General features: G+C 34.7%; 1 protein-coding gene across 1 annotated transcript in view; it reads left to right on the forward strand.

Annotated features, from left to right (window-relative positions):
* ZNHIT6 (zinc finger HIT-type containing 6) overlaps positions 1-21,042 on the forward strand; it is a 56,010-nt gene that overhangs the window by 15,613 nt on the left and 19,355 nt on the right. Inside the window, exons 7-9 of the mRNA XM_074221771.1 lie at positions 10,902-10,970; positions 12,197-12,277; positions 13,186-13,263. Of these exons, the coding sequence (XP_074077872.1) occupies positions 10,902-10,970; positions 12,197-12,277; positions 13,186-13,263 (228 nt within the window). The remainder of the gene's footprint in view (positions 1-10,901; positions 10,971-12,196; positions 12,278-13,185; positions 13,264-21,042) is intronic.

The following is a 21,042-nucleotide window of genomic DNA, read 5'->3' on the forward strand; positions in this document are numbered from 1 at the left end:
CCTTGAAGTAGAAAATTTCAGAAGAGATGAGAGAATGAGTAGGAGATCTTATCTCCTCAGTCATAGTTTTAAATAACGGTATGAGAAGGACTTGCATTGATGTCCTGAGTGCCCAGCACTGAGTTTTGCACAAATTATGTTTAAATTTCCATCGTCCACCATCTTGGTATTTTCTTAAATAATAATTTTTTATTACTTGGGCAATATCTGCCACCAGAAATCTGTATCTTTTAGATACCACAAAATGAGAGAAAATTTTTGATGTGAAAAGTAACAAGTTTCTTCATAAAATGAAAAGAATTTTTTTTTTGAAGTTCTAGTTTTACCAACTAAGCATATCTTTTCCTTGATAGATTGACTTAGTGAACTGGAATTAAATGTCAAAGTACTAAAATAGCAGGGCAGAGGAGACTGTTTTTTAAATTTTCCTGTTACATTATTTTGACTTTGAAAAGATTTCAAGATCTGGTAGCCAGTTCTTTCAGGATTAATTTGTGACTTTTGTTCCAGTATTAGCTGTTTTGAAAACTTTTTTGTAATCCTTTTAAGTTCTGTTTGCCTTGTCCAAATGTAAGAATTATTTAGAGGGGTTTTGCCAAATAATATAGGAAAATATAGGAATGTTTATAAAATTCTGTAACTGATAAAGGGAGGAAAAGAAACTACTTAGAAACTTCAATCTCTAAAAAGAGAATATTTGAAAGGATAGAACAAGTAGGATGTTTTAAAAATATTAAATATATCTAATCAATAATAGAGAAAGAAATTGTTTTGTTTCCTAACAGTCATCCAGGAGTATAGCATTAATAGCTTGACTTAATCATGCTGACATTCCACATTTTCATAAGGCTTGGTGTTAATTGTTCACTGAGCTTTTAATTTTGACAACTTGTTAATGGTACAAGAAGAGAAAAATAGTCATGGTCTTTATGACTTCTGACTCATGATCATATATGGAAAGTTCAGGAGCCAAATCTTACTGGTCCCCCTGCATCTGAAAGTCAGCAGTGAAAATGGCAAAGAAGCCTTTCTGTTCAGAATTGATAATATTTGAAAACAGACAAGTGAAAGATGAAATGACTGAGAATACAGGTTCAGTCTTCTAAAGCAGATTGATTTACTAAGAACAAGCTAGCTACTAACATTATTACTAGAAGGAAATTGTTGGTACATGAAATAAGGTTCCATCCTTAATCTTGAAAGATGAACATCGATGAAGCAATGTATCTCTGTCATTACTCCCCAATTAAAAAAATAAAACAAAATTCCACAAGCAGAGTCCATTTGTACATTAGCCATGTTTTAAAACATGAATTTATTTTCAAGGAACTGCTTTACATTTTAATTTTAAAATACAATGAGAGCTGACATATTTATATAGTGTTTTCTAACTTAACAAGCAGTTTTCTCAAAACCACTCTGTTTTAGGGGTGGCTAGGTGGCACAGTGGATAGAACACTGGCCCTGGAGTCAGGAGTACCTGAGTTCAAATCCAGCCCCAGACACTTAATTACCTAGCTGTGTGGCCTTGGGCAAGCCACTTAACCCCATTTACCTTGCAGAAAACCTAAAGAAAAACCCCACTGTTTTTCAAGTGAGGAAGCAACCACTCAGCTTAAATTTTGACTTCCACAATTAGTCTCAAAGCTGATACTTGAATCTAGGCCTTCTGACCTCTAGCCTAGGGTTTTATAGTGGATGCTCTGCTGCCTCTATTTTGTGCTCCTGGTCCATGAATCATTTAGCTGCAAGAGAGAAATCAGATCTACTTTTAAAGGGTTGTGAATTCATTTTTTATTCTGTTTTATCATTCTAAAGTAATAAACATTCTGTATTAGTGTTGGAATTTGGTCATAAATTCCTGATACAAAAAATTTCCAATTAATAGAAATCTCTCCAAAATTCTCAAGTATAAAACTAGAACTTCCTCGGTATTTTCATTTTCCAGCTTCTGCATATCTCAGGGTAGCTTTGGTCTAAAGGTGTTGGCCTAGATTGAACTTTTTTTGCTATGCAAAATAATTGAAGAATAGAATACTTTAATTTTTTAATAATCACTTTTTTCAGAAGGGACCTCATGATAGACAATCCCAGGGAAAACTCATCAGTGTCATGTGCTATGTATCTCTTGGAGAGTGGTTAGGAATTGAATGATATTTTTTAAAGAAGTCTAAATTTTCTAGGCACATTATTAGATTGGGAGATATTAACTTTAGGTTATCCTTAAAGGTTTCTAGACAATTCAGCCAATCATCTGCATCTCAGTGAGGGGAAACACATGAGGTAAAAAGGCAACTTAGAAGCCAACATATTCATAATTTTAATCATTTTCAAATTCAAACCCAAGATTGCATTGTTATACAATCCTGATTCTAAGTTTAGAATAGTTTGACCAGCATAAATTACATTTAAATATGTTCATCTAATTGGAGAATGCTTTGAAGGGCTGGAGTTTTTCTTGTCTTTTCCTTGAAGATAAATTCTAGAACCTTCATTAATACCCTGATTTACTTTTTTCCCTTTCCATTTCAGGGATTCACAAAATTAACTGCAAATTTTTTTTTTAAGTTTCTCTGTCTCAAACGTGGGGCACCACGTTTAGCACTTAAATGTCTTTTGTTAGAGTGTGAGACAAAAGTATCACTATTATTATCCCTATTTTACAGAAGAGGAAACTGAAGGCAAAGAGAAGTTCACACAAGTGGTGTCAGGTGGAATTTGAATGTAGATCTTTCTGACTTCAGGTCCAGTATTCTCTCAGACAGCATTCATATAACTAGGTCCATACAGAATTTCTCTTTAAGTCTGGAAGGACTGGAATATGTAACTGCTGAACCCATTGTCAGTGCCTTCTGAGGGATGGTGAAGAAAGGGGATGAAGTTGACAGAAACCAGACCAATGGACTTGACTGGATTCTCCACAGAATTTCTATTTAAAGCTTTAACAGAACTCTTGACAGTGTCATATTTTTGTGGGGAAAGATAGAGAATATGAGCATTATTAGGTAAACAGACAGATCTGTGCTTAGCCCTGGGCTGTTTATCTTATTTGCTTACAGGTCTAGACAGTATACATATCACATTTGCCAGTGATGCAAAATTGAGAAAGATAGCAAACATTTTGGATAACAAAAAGTCCTTGACAAACCAGAACATTGGTTGCATCTTAATATGAAACAGGAATAAATACAAAAATATTTTAAAAAATCAACTTCACAGGTATGAGGCATGGCTAATAAGTGCTTATTTTGATAAATAACTGGAGGTTTTATTAGACTACAAGCTCAGTGAGTTAGCAGTATACTATGGCAGCCCCAAAAAGTTTCCTAATGATACTGTTAACTGTAGACCAGCTTTGTAAGGATACAAGTGAAAAATTATATACAGATCTGAGTGTCTGTGTGTGTTAGGGAGCTGCAGAAAGAGAAACTTAATGGAAAGGAAAACTCAGTAATTAAGAGCTATCTAAAAGCTGAATGGACAGCCTCAGGAGGCAAATTTCCTTCCTGAAAAATTGGACTGTGCTCTGCATCCCTTGGTCTTTGATAGGTGAACAGCTTTATATTGCTGAGAAAGAAGACAAAGTAAAAATAGAGAAGGAGCAGTTGGAAAGGTGGGAGGGGGTGAACCACATGCAGCACAATGACTCCTAATCCAGGGAGAAGAAAATATTGAGGGGTGGTTAGCAAGTGAGTAGTGATGTGTAGATGATCTCCAATGTTCATATTTTGTCTTCAGGATATTGTTTTGTTCATTTGATATCACTTATACTATCTAAAAATTCCACAAAACTTGAAAATAATTCAGCCACACTTCTAACAACCCATTGCAGGCAAAATGTGAAAGGTCCCTAGTCTCAGAAGACTGTGTCCATCTTAGCTTCTTAATAACCCTGAACCAGCCCTCTGTTTGAAACAAGGCAGTCTCCCCTCTGAAGCTTCTTTTCTAACCTTTCTCCCACTCACTTGATGCTGGCTACATTGGAGAATGAAAGTCATCAGGGTAGCTGAGAGAAAGTAAATAAGTTGAAAGGAAGGTTTGCCTAGATAAGGCATAGTGTATTTATTTTTTTAAAGGTAAATTCAATTTTGGATAAGTGAATAATTATATTTAGAAAGTCACCTTAGATAGAATCTATAAAGTGCTTGAGGTTTTCCTTTTCCTAGTTTTTTGGTTGGCCATTCAAATAGGGTTTAGATGTGTTACCTTTGTTCAGTGTTAGAGATCACGGTGCTTTTTGGTATCTGGTTTTGTGGATGTTAAATATAACTTGGCCAGTGTGTAGAAATCATGTGGGGCACAATTCAGTTAGGTTCCCAGGCTTCCAGATTATAATCTTTACATTATCCCACTGGACCCTTCACTTCCCTCATTCCATACTGTGGCCATATCTTCCAATTTCTGCCTGCCCTGTCGCCTTCCAAATAGCTGCCACTTTAGTAGTTCATGCCCTCATCATTTCCAGACTGGACTATGGATCTCCTGCTGCAGAGTCTTGTTTCCTAAATTAACATCCACCTGTGGGGCTTACCTCCTATAGCTGCAAGGATAGAATATAAAGTCACCTGTGAACTTCTCCTTCCACCTCCATCTCCTCACCTTTGTACTTTATGTCCCACATGTTATCTACAATTAATTCAAGCACCATCTTTTTCAAGGAAAGCCTTTCCTTGCTTCCCTAGCAGTTGGTACCTTCCATTTTAACTAGGATAGGTTTTTTTTAACTTACTCTGTGTGTGTGTGTGTCTTATTTCCTCCATTAGAATGTAGAACATTTGACAGGTATGAATTGTTTCATTCTTTGTATTTGTCTCCCAGGGCTCAGCATAGATGAGGGGCTTCATTAATACTTGTCAGTTGGTTGTTCAGAAAAGATCATAGACATTCTTTGTACTTTCCAACTCATGCTGTAAATGGCATCCACTGTGAAGAGTAGACACTGGTAAGGTTGTAGATGCAGTTCTTTCATTTTTGTTTTAACTTTCCAAAAGTATGGAATTTATTTCTGAAGTATGGAATTACAAATATATGTGTGTGCATGTATATATATATACATGCACACACATATATTTATATGTAACAGAAAAGTAATTGAATGTTTCCCTTGAACATTTCAACTTGGAGCTGAGATCAAGTTTTTTTAGCCATTAATATTATTACATAGTATATTAGAAATAAAATTCAAATGGACTCCTATATTCTAACCTTAAAGTATAGTTAACCAAATACTATGATGATTCCTAAGAATTCTCCCACCTATGTGTCTGGAATGTTAAGTGCCTCCTATGAAGGTATTTATCTTTGATTAAGGTATTTGGGGGGTCTGTTAAATGTTGAGAACTTTGGGTGAGTGTTCTCGAAATTATCTTAGCAGTGACTGAGTTTGTCTTAAAATTCCAACAATGACAGATAGAATATTTCCTTTTATTCTGACTCAGGGTGTAAGCAAAGAGTAGCTAGGGAATATGCTATTATGGTTCAAATGAAAAAAAATGGACCACATCCCTCTTGAATTATAATTTCTATGTAGTATCTTAAAACATTCTGATTTTTTGAACCACTTTATGGTACTGCTGCTGCTGTGTCTTTCACAATGATAAACATTGCTAAATATCTCCTGGAAAAAAAATTGTTTATTTGTTTAAAATCAGGAGTTGTTGAATTTGGCGTTTGAAGATTTTTATAGCCTAAAATAATGTCTCATTTGAGGTTAGAGAAGTACTTGGACATTAAAGTCCTTTGTTATATTTGGTGAAACAAATTTCAAGGCTTGATATCCATAATTAAGGAAATACATCATGAGTTAAAATAATCCATTTCTAGCAGGGTCCATAGCTTGCCCCTGAAGGCAGAAGAAAGCTTCTCCCCAACCTGTGACAGATGTTAGTTGGATCCAGGATTAGGACCGAGAGGGAGTTTTTGAACATATGATCCACCCACTTTATTGCAGATGAGGAAACTGAGACCTGTAGAGGTTGTTACTTTCCCAGGGTCACATAGTAAATGTCAGAGCTACAATTGGAACTGAAATTCTAATTTTTACCATTATCTATACATGTGGAAAATGGTAAAAAGAGCTTCATTTGCTGAAAGTTATATGTGTAATGAATAATTGCTATTGATTCCAGCAAATAGAATCTTTGGCTCAAGAGTGAAGGGACAAAATTTAAAAAAAAAAGAGCAAAGGGACAATACTTCAAAGAGTTAATTGTACTTAGCAACCAATTGTTGTCTACTGTTTTGCTACTGAATGCATGTTCATAGGCCTCCAAAGTGTAACTGCAGCCAGCTGGACTCAACAGGATATTTCATAGACCTAGCCATTCTAAAACATCAGTTCATTGTCCTTTATCACAGTAGAAGTATATTTGAAAACTTAAAGGCATTCTCTTGATTCTTTCAACATTGGATATTTCTTTCATAGTAGCAGATCAGGTTCTCAGAACTTCCTAAATTCTGGCAGTTGTAACATCTCAAGGTTGTCAGGAATCTCAGAAATCATCTAATCCAGTCTGCATCTGAAAAGAAATCCATCCCCTTTACACAATCTGGCCATCTTTCTCATTCTAATTTTGGGGATAGCTCAGATAAAGATTGTTAACTCCAACCCCACCATTGTTCTTACTTCTGCCCTTTGGAACTAAGTAGACCAAGTCTGAATCCTCTTCCAAGGGACAACTTTCAGATAATTGAAAAAAAGGTATAGGCTTCTATTCTCCAAGTTCAGTATCTTTACACTCCGCTACCCAGCTTGACAGCATGATCTCAGGGATTCACATCACCATGTTTGCTCTTTTGCATCTTCTTTAGCTTATCAGTTATCCTTCATAAAATGTGCCACTAGACCTGAACATGGCACCCACTGTAGTGTAGCTCGGGTTGAAGATAGAATTGTCACCTCCCCAGTGTTGGTCAATGCAGCCTGAGGTTACAGTTCTTGCTCAAGGTTGGCAGGAATCTCAGAAATTGTAGCTGCCATTGCACATCGTGGATTCTCCAAGCTTGCCATCACTAAAATCTCTACCACTTTATAGCCAAGAATATTAACCCTCCTTCTCAGCTTTATGTTGCCTGCATAGTTAATAAGCATGCCTTTTGGTACCTTTATTCACCATTGAGGCAGTGGAAAGATCACTGGAATTGGAATTAGAAGAATTGCATGTAAGACACAGGACGAATCAGTTATGATCTTGGGCTAGGTTTCTTTTGTCTAAAGTGAAGGTGATGGAGGAGAAAACTTTCCAAGTCCTCTCTGGCTCTAAATCCTTTGATCCCAAAGTAACTAGCACTAGAACAAGGATAGATACACAAAGCACCTCAACTGAGACTTCCTTCTAATAAGATATGAAACTGCTCCTCACAGCCTTTCTACCAGTTCTATCAAGGGAAAGTATAGCTTTATGGATGGACGGGCACACACACACACACACAAACACACAATTGTATCACTATAGTTTCTTTTTTCAGAAACAGATTCTGTGTGTTGTGAAAATCATGTTCAGAATAGACATTTCTTCAGTTGCTTTCACTTTTTGTAGGATGAAGGCAATACAAACATGGATTAGTGTTTGTGCTTTTGGTGGGACTAGGACTCCCACAGATGTACCAGTAAGTGAAATTCTTAAGTTCACCATCACTATTCTATCCTGTCAGGCTTGTGACTTGTTTCCTGAACTCTTGCTTCTTTTTATCAGTGATAATATTATTTTATTTCTGTCTCTGCTGATTTTCCCCAAAAATCCCCTCTGTTATACCTTTTTTTAAATGACAAATATTTTCCTTTATGTTTCCAGTTGTAGTATAGAAAATATTCAGAAATAACCATTACATAATAGCCAAAGACAACACAAAAACATGCAACTTCATTTAATGTTGTGATATTTATGCAAAAATATTTTAAAGAAAATGTTTTCATATTAGAGATTGCAAGTACAGTATGTGATAGTTACAAATGTTTTTCTACTATTCAAATTATCTGACATTATAACCAGACAGAATTAGTGCCTCTATCAATGTTTTCCTCATCACATCACAGAAAGAGCCCAAACTGCTTTAGAAAAAACATTACATTTTAAGACCATTTCCAAAATCTATTTCTATAAATCAAGAAATCCATTTATTCAAAGTTACATATGGAGAATTAATCACACAGAAATTGTATCATCTTTTTTCTCAAAAATTTAAGTATTCTGTTCTTGGCATTTTGGTATGATAGCATGAATTTTTTACATTTGCATTAATTGGAAATATACAGTCAAAGTTCATGAACTTATTAAAGTTTATGAGATATTGCAAAGTTCAATACAGAACTGTCACTAATAACTGTTCCACCAAAATGAGATAACAAGGATGCTGTAACCCTCTTGTTTGAATTCTGTCTGATACAGATCCTTGTGGCTTAATACCCATAATGTAACCTTAAAAAACGTAACTGGAAAAATATACGAGGCACTTTAAAAAAAGCAGAAAAAGAGAAGTTTGTATAGCTTAATATTTTAATTTTAGAACAAATAATAATTATGGTTAACTATTCATAGGAACCTCTGCAGTGCAATTCCTGTGATCAGGATGACTTTCTTAAGTGAATCATTTAGGAAATAAACTTACTCAAAAGAGTCATTTAGATAACAATCCTAGTTTTAGAATAGGGAGATGGGAACAAATCACTTCGGGGTTGTTGTTTCTTTACTCATAAATTGAAAAAATGTTAAAAATAGATGACAGCAGTGTTACACTATGAGGAACTTTTGTTCTTCTCAACAATAAGGTGATCAGACAATTCTAAAAGAGCTTCAATGGAAAATACACCATCCATATTCAGATCTGTGGAATCTGAATGTATATCAAAGCATACTCTTTAACTTTTTAAATGTTTTTTTTTTCCCTTTTCTGATTTGTCTTTCATAGCATGACCAATATGGAAATATGTGTGACACAGTTGTGCATATCAGATTCCTTGTTATCCTAGGGTGAGAGGAGCAAAGACTAGGAGGGAGAAAATTTACAGAAATAAAATTATCTCTTTAGATAACTGAAAAAATTAATTATTTTAATGCCATCTAGAATTCTTTCATGGTTAAAGAATTTGTGATTCTTTACTCAAAATTTAGTATGAAATCTCATCTTTTATTTTAATGATTTTTCCACTTATTTTTACACATTGTAGATATAGTTGTAAACTATATTTGATTCTTTAAGTTTTAGAATCATATTTCAATTATTTTTTAAAGATCAATGATTTCTAGAAAGAAAAAACCCAAGACCATAATAAATGAACTATGCAGAAATATTTAGTTACTTCATGCACAATATACTAATAGCATTGAATTTCACTTCAAAATTCACATAATTTGTATAATAACAAATATGCTCACAGAAATCCTGAAGTAAGATGTAATTATTTACAGGTTACTACTTAGCAAAGTGTGGATATGACATTTCAAATTTTTAAGAACTAGAAAACAATTGGTAGGGGAACACAACACATTTTGAGGAAAAATATCATATATATATATATATAATTTCTCCAGTTGAAATTCAATAAAACCCTTTTCCATTTTCTACCTATTTTTGAAGGGTGGAACAAAAGTTGTTATTATGGAATACTTACGAATATTCATCAAACAAAGCTAAGAATTGACTTTTTTACTTTTTCTTTTATTTGAAAGTCTTTGACTTTTTTTTTGGTTTGGCTTCCTAGGGAGCATTCCTTAGAAATCTTAAGTGACTCTTTTATCCATTTTGGCAACTATTTTCGTGTCTGTAATTTCTTGAATCTTTTCATATATATTAAAATATTTCCTGCTTTACTGGATCTTCCTTGGGATTAACTCCTTGAATTGTCAGATAAGCCCAAAACCTGTAAGGTCAGCCTATTCAGGTGGTTCCAACTTTTGTATTTACTCATTTCTAGAAACTGACATCATGGACTTTAGCATTTCATCACAGAAAAGGGGAATTCTCAAATACTGACAGATATGAATTTCTGTTGGATAATCTTCTTCACTAATACCTTCTGCCAGTTATCATGTGGCACTCACTCCTCTGAAGGACTTTCTTAATATGTAGGTCTCCCCCCTTCCCCAAGTAACTCTTCTGAACATCAGGAATGCAAATTTAAAGGCTAATAGTTGAATTGTAATCTATAATAATCTTCTATTTTCATTATCTGTGTATGGTCATCATTTTATACACATAGATAGATATATGTGTCTATTTATGAGCATGTACAAAGTGTTATAGAAAGAGTATTTGACTTAAATCAAGGGGCCTGTCTTTAATCCTCAGTGTCATACTTACTGTGTGATTTTGGGTAAATCACATTAACAAATTCTTGGGTTGCTGTGTCTTGTTCTGAGAAATGGAGATTATGATCTTTATAGTGTCTCCCTTGTTGGATCATTTGACTTTTTTTTTTTAATGTGTTTGCCTGAGTTTCTTCTCTCTTCATCTTTTTTGGTCTTGTGATTGTTTTGGCATTGCCAATTTTTTCTTAATCTCTTTGAGTATGTTTTTTTAATAGTTTCAGTATTTGTCTGGTGATACTTACTTTGTTTTCTTTTTTTAATCTTTTGTTTTTCATATTTTAGCAGATTCACTTGCTCTGGAGTGTTTGGGGGGGGGGGGTGCAAGGCAAATGGGGTTAAGCCCAAGATCACACAGGTAATTATTAAGTGTCTGAGTCCGTATTTGAACTCAGGTACTGCTGACTCCAGGGCTGGTGCTTTATCTACTACGCCACCTAGCCGCCCGAGAAAATATTTCTTTATGGAAGAAATGTTGAATTTCAAGAATACTACTTTTTAATAAAAACACTTACTTTAATTATTAATCTAAGAAAAAAATTCAATTACTTCATTTAATCAGCATTTATCTGCAAAGTAACTTATTTTTTTTTTTAGAGAACAACGCTTCTATTGGCATCTGAAACTCCTGTTTCCTCAGAGTCATGCTGAATATGTAGAAAAGGGGTATGGTATTCTATGCGCCTTTATAAAGAAATAATTTCAATAGGCAGAAACCTTGTTTTTCAGAATAAGTATCAAAGGATTTCCTATATCCTTACTTCGCTAAAGAATAGAATTTTAAAGCTGAAAGGTATCTTAAAGAAAATATTTTTATAGTTATAGGCATTTGGCAATAAATTATTACAATAGATGTTCAGGCACAAATATACATTTTATATACATATACACACATATATAAAATACCAACTGTGTTTTTTACATTTTTGACATCTGAAGATAATCGTGTGCTCCTAATGGGATTAGAATCTAGATTTATTTCTTTAGGTTGCTTTGAGAAAAGTACATGCAATGTGCACTATTATCACATAGTTATTTCTTGCAAATTTCTTGGCAAATAGTTGGGATTTACTTTAGATTGTCATGGGCCTCTTTGAACTTCTTTTCTTTAAGTTGCATCTTATACCAAAAATAGGAAAAAGTCTTAAATATTTTTTCTGCAAATGAATATAGTTGCAGAATAAACACATAAGAATGATTAAGAACTATTTTATGTGTTATTTTAGAACACTTGTTTTATTGAGAAGCTTTGTGGTTTGAAGTTATCTATTTGAACAAATTGGAAAACTGGTAATACTTTTTGGGTAAAAATTCTTTTGTCTGGCTTTAGCAGTTAGAGTGGTTAAACTTTTTAACCTTTTTTAGCCTTCAACAAACTTTATTTAATTCAGCTTAATTCTATTTTATGCAAGTTTATATTAAAAGAAACTTTATATTTCATAAATGGATTTTAGTAAAATTCTCAAGATGTTTTTTATAAGAGGTTATTAAGTGTGCCTAAGAAGTCTTGTTAGCTTTTTAAAAAATGTTTTTGTTGAAAAGAGTGTTGAAAAAGCATATCCATTGGGAATTGACTTAAATATATAAAACAAAAGAAATCAGATTTTTTTGGTTTGCGGTTTTTCAAGGGGTGTTTTGTTTTTGCAAGTTAATCAGGATTGTGACTTGCCCAGAATCAAATAGCTAGGGTCAAATGTTTGAGATCATATTTGAACTCAGGTCCTGACTCCAGGACTGGTGTTCTCTTCATTGTACCACCTAGCTGCCCAAGACAGCAGATATTTTTTAAAAGTGTAAATTAAAATGCAAAAGGCACCATTTAGTTTTAAACTTAATATCTTCAATAGAGAATCATAAATTTTATTCTTTGCTTTTTCTATATTTGGTAAAAGAGTGCCTGGTGATAAAAAGCTTCATGAAATCTTAAGAACCTACATTGATCCTGAAAAATCTGATCCTGTAATTCGTCAAAGGTATTCTTTTAAAATTTTATACATAACTTTCTAAAGTTGGATTATGGATATTGATAGTTTCTAAATCATTCTCCAGTTATTATTTTATCAACTTCACATTTCAAATTTCATACCATAATGTCACTTTTAATATAATTCAGTCATCACCGTATTATCTGCTTCATAATAATTGAGACTTTTAAATCAAGGTTTTTCTCATTACTATTACTTAATGGAAATTGTACTTTTTGTAGACAAACTTAGTACTTGAAAATTATATCCTATATTGAATAATCTTTCTCAGACTTACCCTAATTTGTGTGGCAGTGCTGAAAGATGTTTACAGAGAAAGTTCTGTCTATAAAGTAGCTTGCATTTTTCATTGCATATTCACTTGGAATGTAAATAAATGTATGATGTGATTCCGGGAAAATTGAGGTATAAGTTTAAACTGGCTATACTCTGAAGTGTCTGGTGTAGTCCCAATTTGAAATCATCTTTCTTCTCTCCCAAAACTGAGTTACAGGGTTGCCAACCTCTAGTGATATGTTTAGGGAGGCCTTCTGGCCTTTTTACAATCCAGTTAAGAGTTTTCTTATATGTAGTTGCAAGAAATGTTTTATTTTTTTGATAAATTTCTTGCAAATATTAGTTAACCCTAGCAAATGAAATAAAATTTAAAAACTAAGTAAAAATGACAATCGTAGAAACTTAACTGGTGAAATGAATTTTTAAAATGAAGGTGCTTATTGGAATAATGAGGGGGGAAAGCCAGGTTGGAGGGGTTGTTTTTTCCTTCCATCAAGATATGATTTGAAAAATGCTGTTAGCCCTTTTGTTGTATCTGTCATGAGGGACAATAAGAAATCAAGTTTACATTTCTTTTATTGTCACAGAATGTTATTAATTAATGACTAAATGTATTTCAGGTTAAAAGCTTATGTCTTATCTGAGAGTGGTGTACAAATTTTAATGAAGATTGAAAATATGCAGCACAACTTAGTCAGGTAAAACTGTTCTCATTCCCATCTGACCTTTCAAATACTGTAATCTAAGTTGTTGATGTTAACCTTTTTTTATGTCTTGCTATTTGACTTTAAAATTTTGTATCTCATGAATTTCACAGAGTTCAAATTTTTAAATGAACATTAAGCAAACAAAATATGACCTAAGAAAGTGTTAAAAGGCAAAAGTAAAGTTCCATATCTTAAGATATTTGCTTTAAAACCTTAAAATACTAGCCTTTCAGTTTTAGAAGGTAAGTCATAAATTGTGTTTTGGATGTCATAAAACTGCCCTTTTGCCAGACTAAAAGTAGACAAGGAATTATCTTAACTTTGAAGCATGAATGATTTCTATCTGCAAGGAGAAAAAAAGGAACATTTCCATTATCAGCAACTCTTAGAATTTTGTTCCATTATAATTTCAATTCTTAAATTAATTAATTTATATCTTATAGCAAATATCATTGAAATTTGGTTGTAACCTATGAAACCCTAACACATTTGATTTCCAAGTTCTATAACATTTAATTTCATTCAAGAAATATTAAATATTGAAAAATTTAGATATTTAAATCCATTAGAATCAATTCTCATTTGAATAAGTGATAACTAGAGTAATTGATATATGTAAAATGACAATAATAGCTTATGTAGATTGCTTTAAAGGTTGCATAAAACTTTGCATATTTTCTCGTTGATCTTTAAAATTATGATTTGAGGTAAACAAGAGCTACACATTTTTATGTGGTTTTTAGGAAACCTAAAATTCTAATGAGTTGTAATCATGATAATCCTGGCTCTCTCTGTGTGTTAAGAATAGAGTGGGTAAAAACATGGAGACTTAGTTTCTTCATCTGTTCAGTAGCCTGGAAAGGTCCCTTCTAGGTTGACTGTTGTAAACAAGGGATCAGGGATTCTAGTGAGATGCCAGCTTGATGTGGGAGAACATACAGACACCCAGTAGATACTCTTCTCTTCCCTTCCCCCATCCCCCCAAATGGAGTGAAAGTTAGAAGCACATTGAGAATGTAGGGAAGATGTGACTTCTCCCAGTAAAAGTTGGGGGGGGGGGGGGGGAGAGGTTTGTGTGGCAGAATAGTCACTTGAGACCCTAAAGGCTTCTATTGGACTCCAACTGGCTGCTGGGCATTGATACAGAGAAAGGTAAAAGCTCACTGTCTGTTAGACAACACGCAAACAATTATGTACAAGCAAGATTTATACCAGAAAAAGGGAGGGAAATCGGCAAAGATTAGAAGGGATTGGGAAAGGTTGCTTAAAGAAAGGAGAATTTTAGCTTGAAGTAAACTGAGGGTAGAGATGAAGGAGGACATTTGAAGAATGGGGGGTGGATAGTGAAAGTGTCTAGAGATGAAGGGTCTTTTCACTCATTATCACTGCATTACAAAGTCCATTGGAAAAGGGAAGGGAATGAGTAAGATATAAGAAGCTTAGACAGGTTGGGGGCCAGGTCATGAAGGACCTTAAATGCCAAACAAAATATTTCAGTTTTGATTCTGGAAGTGATAGTGAACCACTGCGGGTTATTCACTTGTATTTTAAGAAGATCATTTAGAGCAGAAAGGTCCAGGAGAGATTTGAGGCAGAGTTGCCAGCCAGCAGGCAGTAACTACTGATACTGCAGTAGTCAGGTATGAGGTGGCAAGAGCCTGCACCAGGGGTGGAAGCACCAGCAGAAGAGAGAAGAGGAGTTGTGTACAAGAATTGCTATAAAATCTTGGGTGGCGAAGTTTCTCTATCTCCTTGTGTCAGTACCACAAAGCATATGTTCCTGTGCTGTCTGTATAAATTCAGTTAGTGGGAGTTTTTCCTAGCATTCTATGATACTTTGGGAAGTTTCATACAATTACATATTTGTATGTACAAATACATATATACATGTTTATATAACATATATGCACATAGATGTTATTTTAACCAGAAGAATTTTTAAACCAGGGTAGTTTGAAAATCTTGTATTCATATTTAGACCAAAATTAGAATTTCAATACTCATTGTTCACAATTACAATTTTAGCATTAGAGGAAAATAATTATATTCAGAGAATTAAGAACATTAGAGTTCAGAAGATTGTGCCTTCTAATTTTAAGATAAGAACCATAAAAGACTTTTAATATTTCCTTAAAAAAAGTTTGCTGGGAATTTATGGCTTTGTGGGGTAACTGACTTAAAAAGAATTCTAGAATCCTTAGCATTTCAGTGACTTTAGATTAAATGTCTTTTACCAAATCATTTCATTTTATTAATTTCTCTAGTCATTGCCTTTTTGGTTTGATTTATTGTCGCATTTCACTAAATGCCTGGGTATTTAAGAATTGTTTATTAATTGAACTATCATTTTGACTGTTCTGTACACAGAACAGCTTACATTCTGTTGATCTTCCAAATTAAAATTTGCTTTTAAAATAAATTAGGAAACTTCATTCACCAAAAACATTCTGATATAATTCAGACCCATTTCTTACTCTTCAAATTTGTTTTGCTTCCTAGCTCCTTCTAAATATTTAGACTTATTATGATGACTTTACTTTAACTGTTGTCTAGGTATTTCTAAATTCTGCATTCTAACATTTTCTTTGTAAATTAATACAAAGTGATACAAACAAGTTGTTGAAACTAGGAACAAACATTATCTTCTAACTTCTTGTTGAACTGGCATTAAAAAAAACAAAATTCCTAACAAATGTTTCTACAATAAAAGAAAATATGCTTAAAATAAAAGCTCAATGACTGGTCAGTAAATGTACCGAATACTATTAACTGAACTTAGCTTGCATACATGAATAGGGTTCCCTTCAACCCAATAACTTGTGGTATTTTTTTGCAGTTATGGATTTCATAATATTGTTTCAACTATCATTTCAATAGACTGTTTACCATTTGCCCCATAAGAAGACACTTCCTCCAATCATGCTAATTAATGTGTAGGTTTCTTTTGATGAGGGTATATATTTGCTCTGGTTATTCCCCAGGCCTGGAATTCTCTCCCTCCTCCACTTTGAGTATTGATCCTCCCCTTCCCCCCCACCAAGTCCAGGCTAAAATTTTGCCCTCTATAGGAAGCTTTCCCCAACCCCTTAAATTCTCTTAATTATTTTCCATTGATTTTTTATTTAGGTTCTTCAGTGTAGTTGTTTGCCCCATTCGATTCTAGGCTCCTACCTAGGTGACAGTGACCATCTTTTGCCTCTTTTTTTATCCTCAGAATTTAGCACAGTGGCCAACATATGATGGCAATTAGCAGATAACTGACAGCTAGACCACCTTTGGCATGTATGCTTTACAATGTTAATAAGTGTGTGACCTTGATTAAGTCCCCTGACATTTTGGAACCTTTTGTTTTCTTTGTAAAATAAGAGATGCAGAATTCTTTTTCTTTTGGCCAGAATTTGAATTATTTGTTGAATGCTGCTAGAATTAGAATCACAAAATTTCAGAGTTGGAAAGAACCTCAACATCCTTCCAACCTACCCTGTATCTAACATTATTCTCCCTTTTTCTCTCCTACTCCAGTCTCATGAGGAGATGCAAAGAAAGTAGGCCCTTCTCCTTGCCAAGACCAAGCCTCTAATTGTACTTTTGGTCTCACCTCCAGTTTTCTTTAGCAAGGTAGTCTAATATTCATCCCACCCCCTATCTATCTTAGTCTCCTCCCTGCTTAATTTACTGGCATCTTCCCTGGTTCCTTATAGAGTCCTTTTCCCTGGTTTGATTAGGCCATCCTTCCAAGCTGTCATCTCATATCTCTGTTCTTCCTCCCAAACAAACTGTAGGTAAAATTGAACACTTGGTCTCACCATCTCATCCTCTTTTCTCTCTTCTCAACTGTTTGCATCCTGGCTTCTAACTTCATCACTCAGCCAAAACTACATTTCTCTCTCCAGTCACAAATGCTCTCTTACTGTCAAACCAAGTGTCCTTTGGTTTTTGGGTTTTTTATTTTTTGTTTTTTTTTGCCCTCACTCTTCTTGACCTCTACAGAATTTGATATTATTTACCACTCAGTCCTGTAAGATATTTTTTCTTCCCTGGATTCTCAAGTTCCTTTGCTGGATCATCCTGTTTAATTGGATGTGCCCTCAAGAATTTGTCCTGGGCTCTCTTCTCTCTATACTTTCTTAGTGAACTCAGCTCTTATAAGTTCAATCATCATTTTTTATGCAACTGATTCTCAGATGGATATAAATAGTCTTTTTCTTAACCACTATTTCTGGATTGCCAGTCCCTAATGGGCATTTTGATGCAGATGTTCCATAGGGAAATAGCATGAGAAAACACTTGAATTTGAAATCAGAAGCCCTGGGTTCCAGCTTACTACCTATGTGACTTCCAGTAATTCATCTGACCTCTCAGACTCGAGTTTCCTCATCTGTCATGAGTGGATTAAAGTGTCATCTGAGATCCCTTACAGCTCCAAATCCTGGATCGTGTATCTGAAACAGAAGTTAATAATGTTTTCCATCTTATCCTGCTTCTTTCCAAGGGTCCTATCATATCCAGGATCTTAAAACCTCAAGAGTTAGCTTTAACTATTCACTCTTCTTTTATATAATATATCCAGTCTGTTGGCAGATCTTGGGGATTTCCACCATCGCAACATCTCTGTCCCTCTTCTCTCCACATAATCTACCCCACCACCACCTCTTGCTTGGTTGGACAATCGAAATAACCTATTTGGTCTCCTTCCCTCATGTGCCTCTTCAACAATTTATCCTTTACCCAACTGCAAAGTGATTTTCCTAAAGCATTTGGAGGTATGGGCCTGTCCCTCCTCAGCTCAGTAAACTTTAGTAGTTCCCTCTTCTTTCTCAAATAAAATCCACACTTCTCTCTTTGCAATTTAAAACCATTTCAGTTTTATTAAGTATTAACTTTCCTTCATGCACTTCTGTGGTCCAGCCAAATTGGCCTTCTGGTCATCTTTGCCACATGATATTTCAACCCTTGACTCTCTCCCATCATCCAAGATATCCATGCCTTAAATGTATACATTCCCCACCACCTTCTTTAGAATCCAGTCAATTCAGATGCTACTGAACTTTTCATGCTGATGGTGCACCCCATATCCCACCCCCCCAGTTAGTTTGTCTTTATTTTGTATGTATTTAAAAATAATTAGTTGATAGAATATAATCTCCTTAAGGGCAAGAACTCTGGGGATTTGTTGAGTATCATTGTACCCCTTGAGTCCAACATGGTGTCTACCTCATTGGTAACTTTTTTTTTATTTTAGTTTTTGCAAGGCAAACGGGGTTAAGTGGCTTGCCCAAGGCCACATAGCTAGTAATTATTAAGTGTCTGAGACCAGATTTGAACCCGGATACTCCTGACTCCAGGGCCGGTGCTTTATCCACTACGCCACCTAGCCGCCCCTAGTAACTTTTTTTTTTAATAAAATGTGTTAACTGAAATGAAGTTTTCTCTGTAGCAGATCTGAAGCCTGATCATCCAGTCTTTGCTTGAAAGCCCACTCAGTCCAAGGATATCCCTTTTCACTCCTGACTAGTTGTAGCTTTAAGAAATTGTTATTTAAATCAAATCTAAATTTGCTTCTGTGATTTGTATTCCTTGCTCCTAGTTCTGCCTTCTGAGGCAGAAAAGAACAGTAATCTCCAAATAATTGATAAATCATACATCCTTTAGGTATTCACTTCTATAGTCTAAGCATCTTCAAATCATTTACATTATCCTCCTTTGGCATGAATTTAAGTCTTTCATGATCCAAGTTCTTCTCTTCTGGAAGTTCTCCAGACTATTTAAAATGTGACATGTAGAACTGAATATAACATTTCATTTATGCTTAGTTTAGAACAGAGCACCACAGGACCATCATCTCATTCTTAGAATCTGTGCCTCTATAATTTTAATGCAACCTAAAATCAAATTCGTTTCCTTGCCTGCCATATCACACTGTTGGTCCAGAGAGTTTTCCAGACAAATTTTGATCTATCTAATACCCCATCCCATATAATCCATCTAGCCCAGGTGTACAATTGTTAGTTTGTCTCAAGAGTGTGCATATAAACTTCTTGTCCACTTGTAATATCAAGTTGTGTTTTTTTTTTCTTACTCTCATTCCATCTTTTGTTCTAGTGCCCATTATGACATTTGGGTCCTAAGGACAAAGAAGAAACAAGAAAATAATACTTCTGACTGTAATTGTTTTCATTACATATATAGCAACAGACCTAGTTAAAGTTCTGTGTGTAGTAAGTAATAGAGTAGGGATATTGGAAGATTTGGAGGTAGATTTGCTTCTGAATATTGTCTCTTCTCCGTCTTCCCCTTGTCACTTACTCAATGTGGCTTCAGTTTCTGTGAGAGTTTGACTATCAAGAGGTCTTACTGTGTGTGTGTGTGTGTGTGTGTGTGTGTGTGTGTGTGTGAATCCCTTTGGCAGACTGGTGAAACCTGTCTACCTCTTCTAATTTATTTATTTAGATTTTTTCAAGTTTTAAGGCATACTTTTATGAAGAAAAATGTATGTTAAAATTGCTATTTTTTTTTAAATTGGACCAATAGTAATAATTAGGAAAAAAAGAAGAAATAAGAAAAGGTATAAAATACTCTGAGGGATAGACTTGCCAATTTGCAGCTTAGAATAAAAATGTTACTTTTTAGATGTACTGATTCCAAATTGTACTTGTTAATTTAGAACTTTTTTGATATTCATCTTAACCTAAGTGATTTTAAAACCAAGATTATTTAAATGATAATGATACAATATTAAACTTATCACAAAACATTAAAAGAATTCCAAGATTTCTAAACACAATATTAACTACATTCAGATGCTTTCTACTTATGTAAACAGAATATGCTGTTGGCCTCTCTGTAGACTTCTTGAACATAACTTTGTAGTGAGGGAACAGTATGATAATCAAAAGCAAGCCTCAACTTTTTAGATCTCATTTACATTATTTTTACTTCCCTTTTGGAATGTCTTTGGTGCCATTAAGATTTCCTGTAATCAAGCTACAAGAATTTGTTAAGCACTTGGTAGGTCAAGAAGAAAGTCTAGTTAAAAACAGTGGTGTTCAAAATCAGTGAATCTAGAGGTTTTCCTTGGGCACTGGGTCATAAAATACAGCTACCTCAAGTCGCTCAGCATGTCATGGAAGTTATAGTCAAAGGCCCAGCTCACCAGCAGCAACTGAAAGATGCTCAAGAGCCCACTGGGTTTGTGACTGTTAAGCTAGGCTGGCCAATATTAGAAGGACAGTAATAGGAAATAAGTCTGGAACAGTGGGTTATATAACCACTTTGTGGGTCATTAAATGCTGGTGACCCTGGTGGCCCTCCTGCAGGACATTTCCCAGTGTGACAGTAATGAAGCCAGGCCCATGCCATACTCTGCAGCTTTGTGGAGATTGAAGAGGCTGGGTCTAGAGATACCCATCAGGAGTTGCTTTAGTCAGGAAGAGCGATATGAACTTGGGCAGAGACACAAGTAGGACAGTCAGTAGAGGATGGAGATCACATCTTGCCTTTGATCTGTCCTGTTTGCCCTTGGGCAAGCCACTTCACCTTCAAGGACTCAATTTCATCATTCTCACAATGAAGGGGGTGGGCTAAAAGACCTCTGAAGTCACTTTTCAGGCTAAATTTGTGAATCTGTGTGTGAAAAGGAAAGGAATATATATTGGAGAGATGACATTTAGAGATGCCAGTGATCATCAAACACTCCATACATGGCCTCTGCTTTTAAAAGACTTCCAAGAAGGGAGAATCCCGATGTATCCGGGAAGCCCATTTAGCATT

Source organism: Macrotis lagotis, chromosome 2 (assembly GCF_037893015.1).
Source record: "Macrotis lagotis isolate mMagLag1 chromosome 2, bilby.v1.9.chrom.fasta, whole genome shotgun sequence".
NCBI classification, from domain to species: Eukaryota; Metazoa; Chordata; class Mammalia; order Peramelemorphia; family Peramelidae; genus Macrotis; species Macrotis lagotis.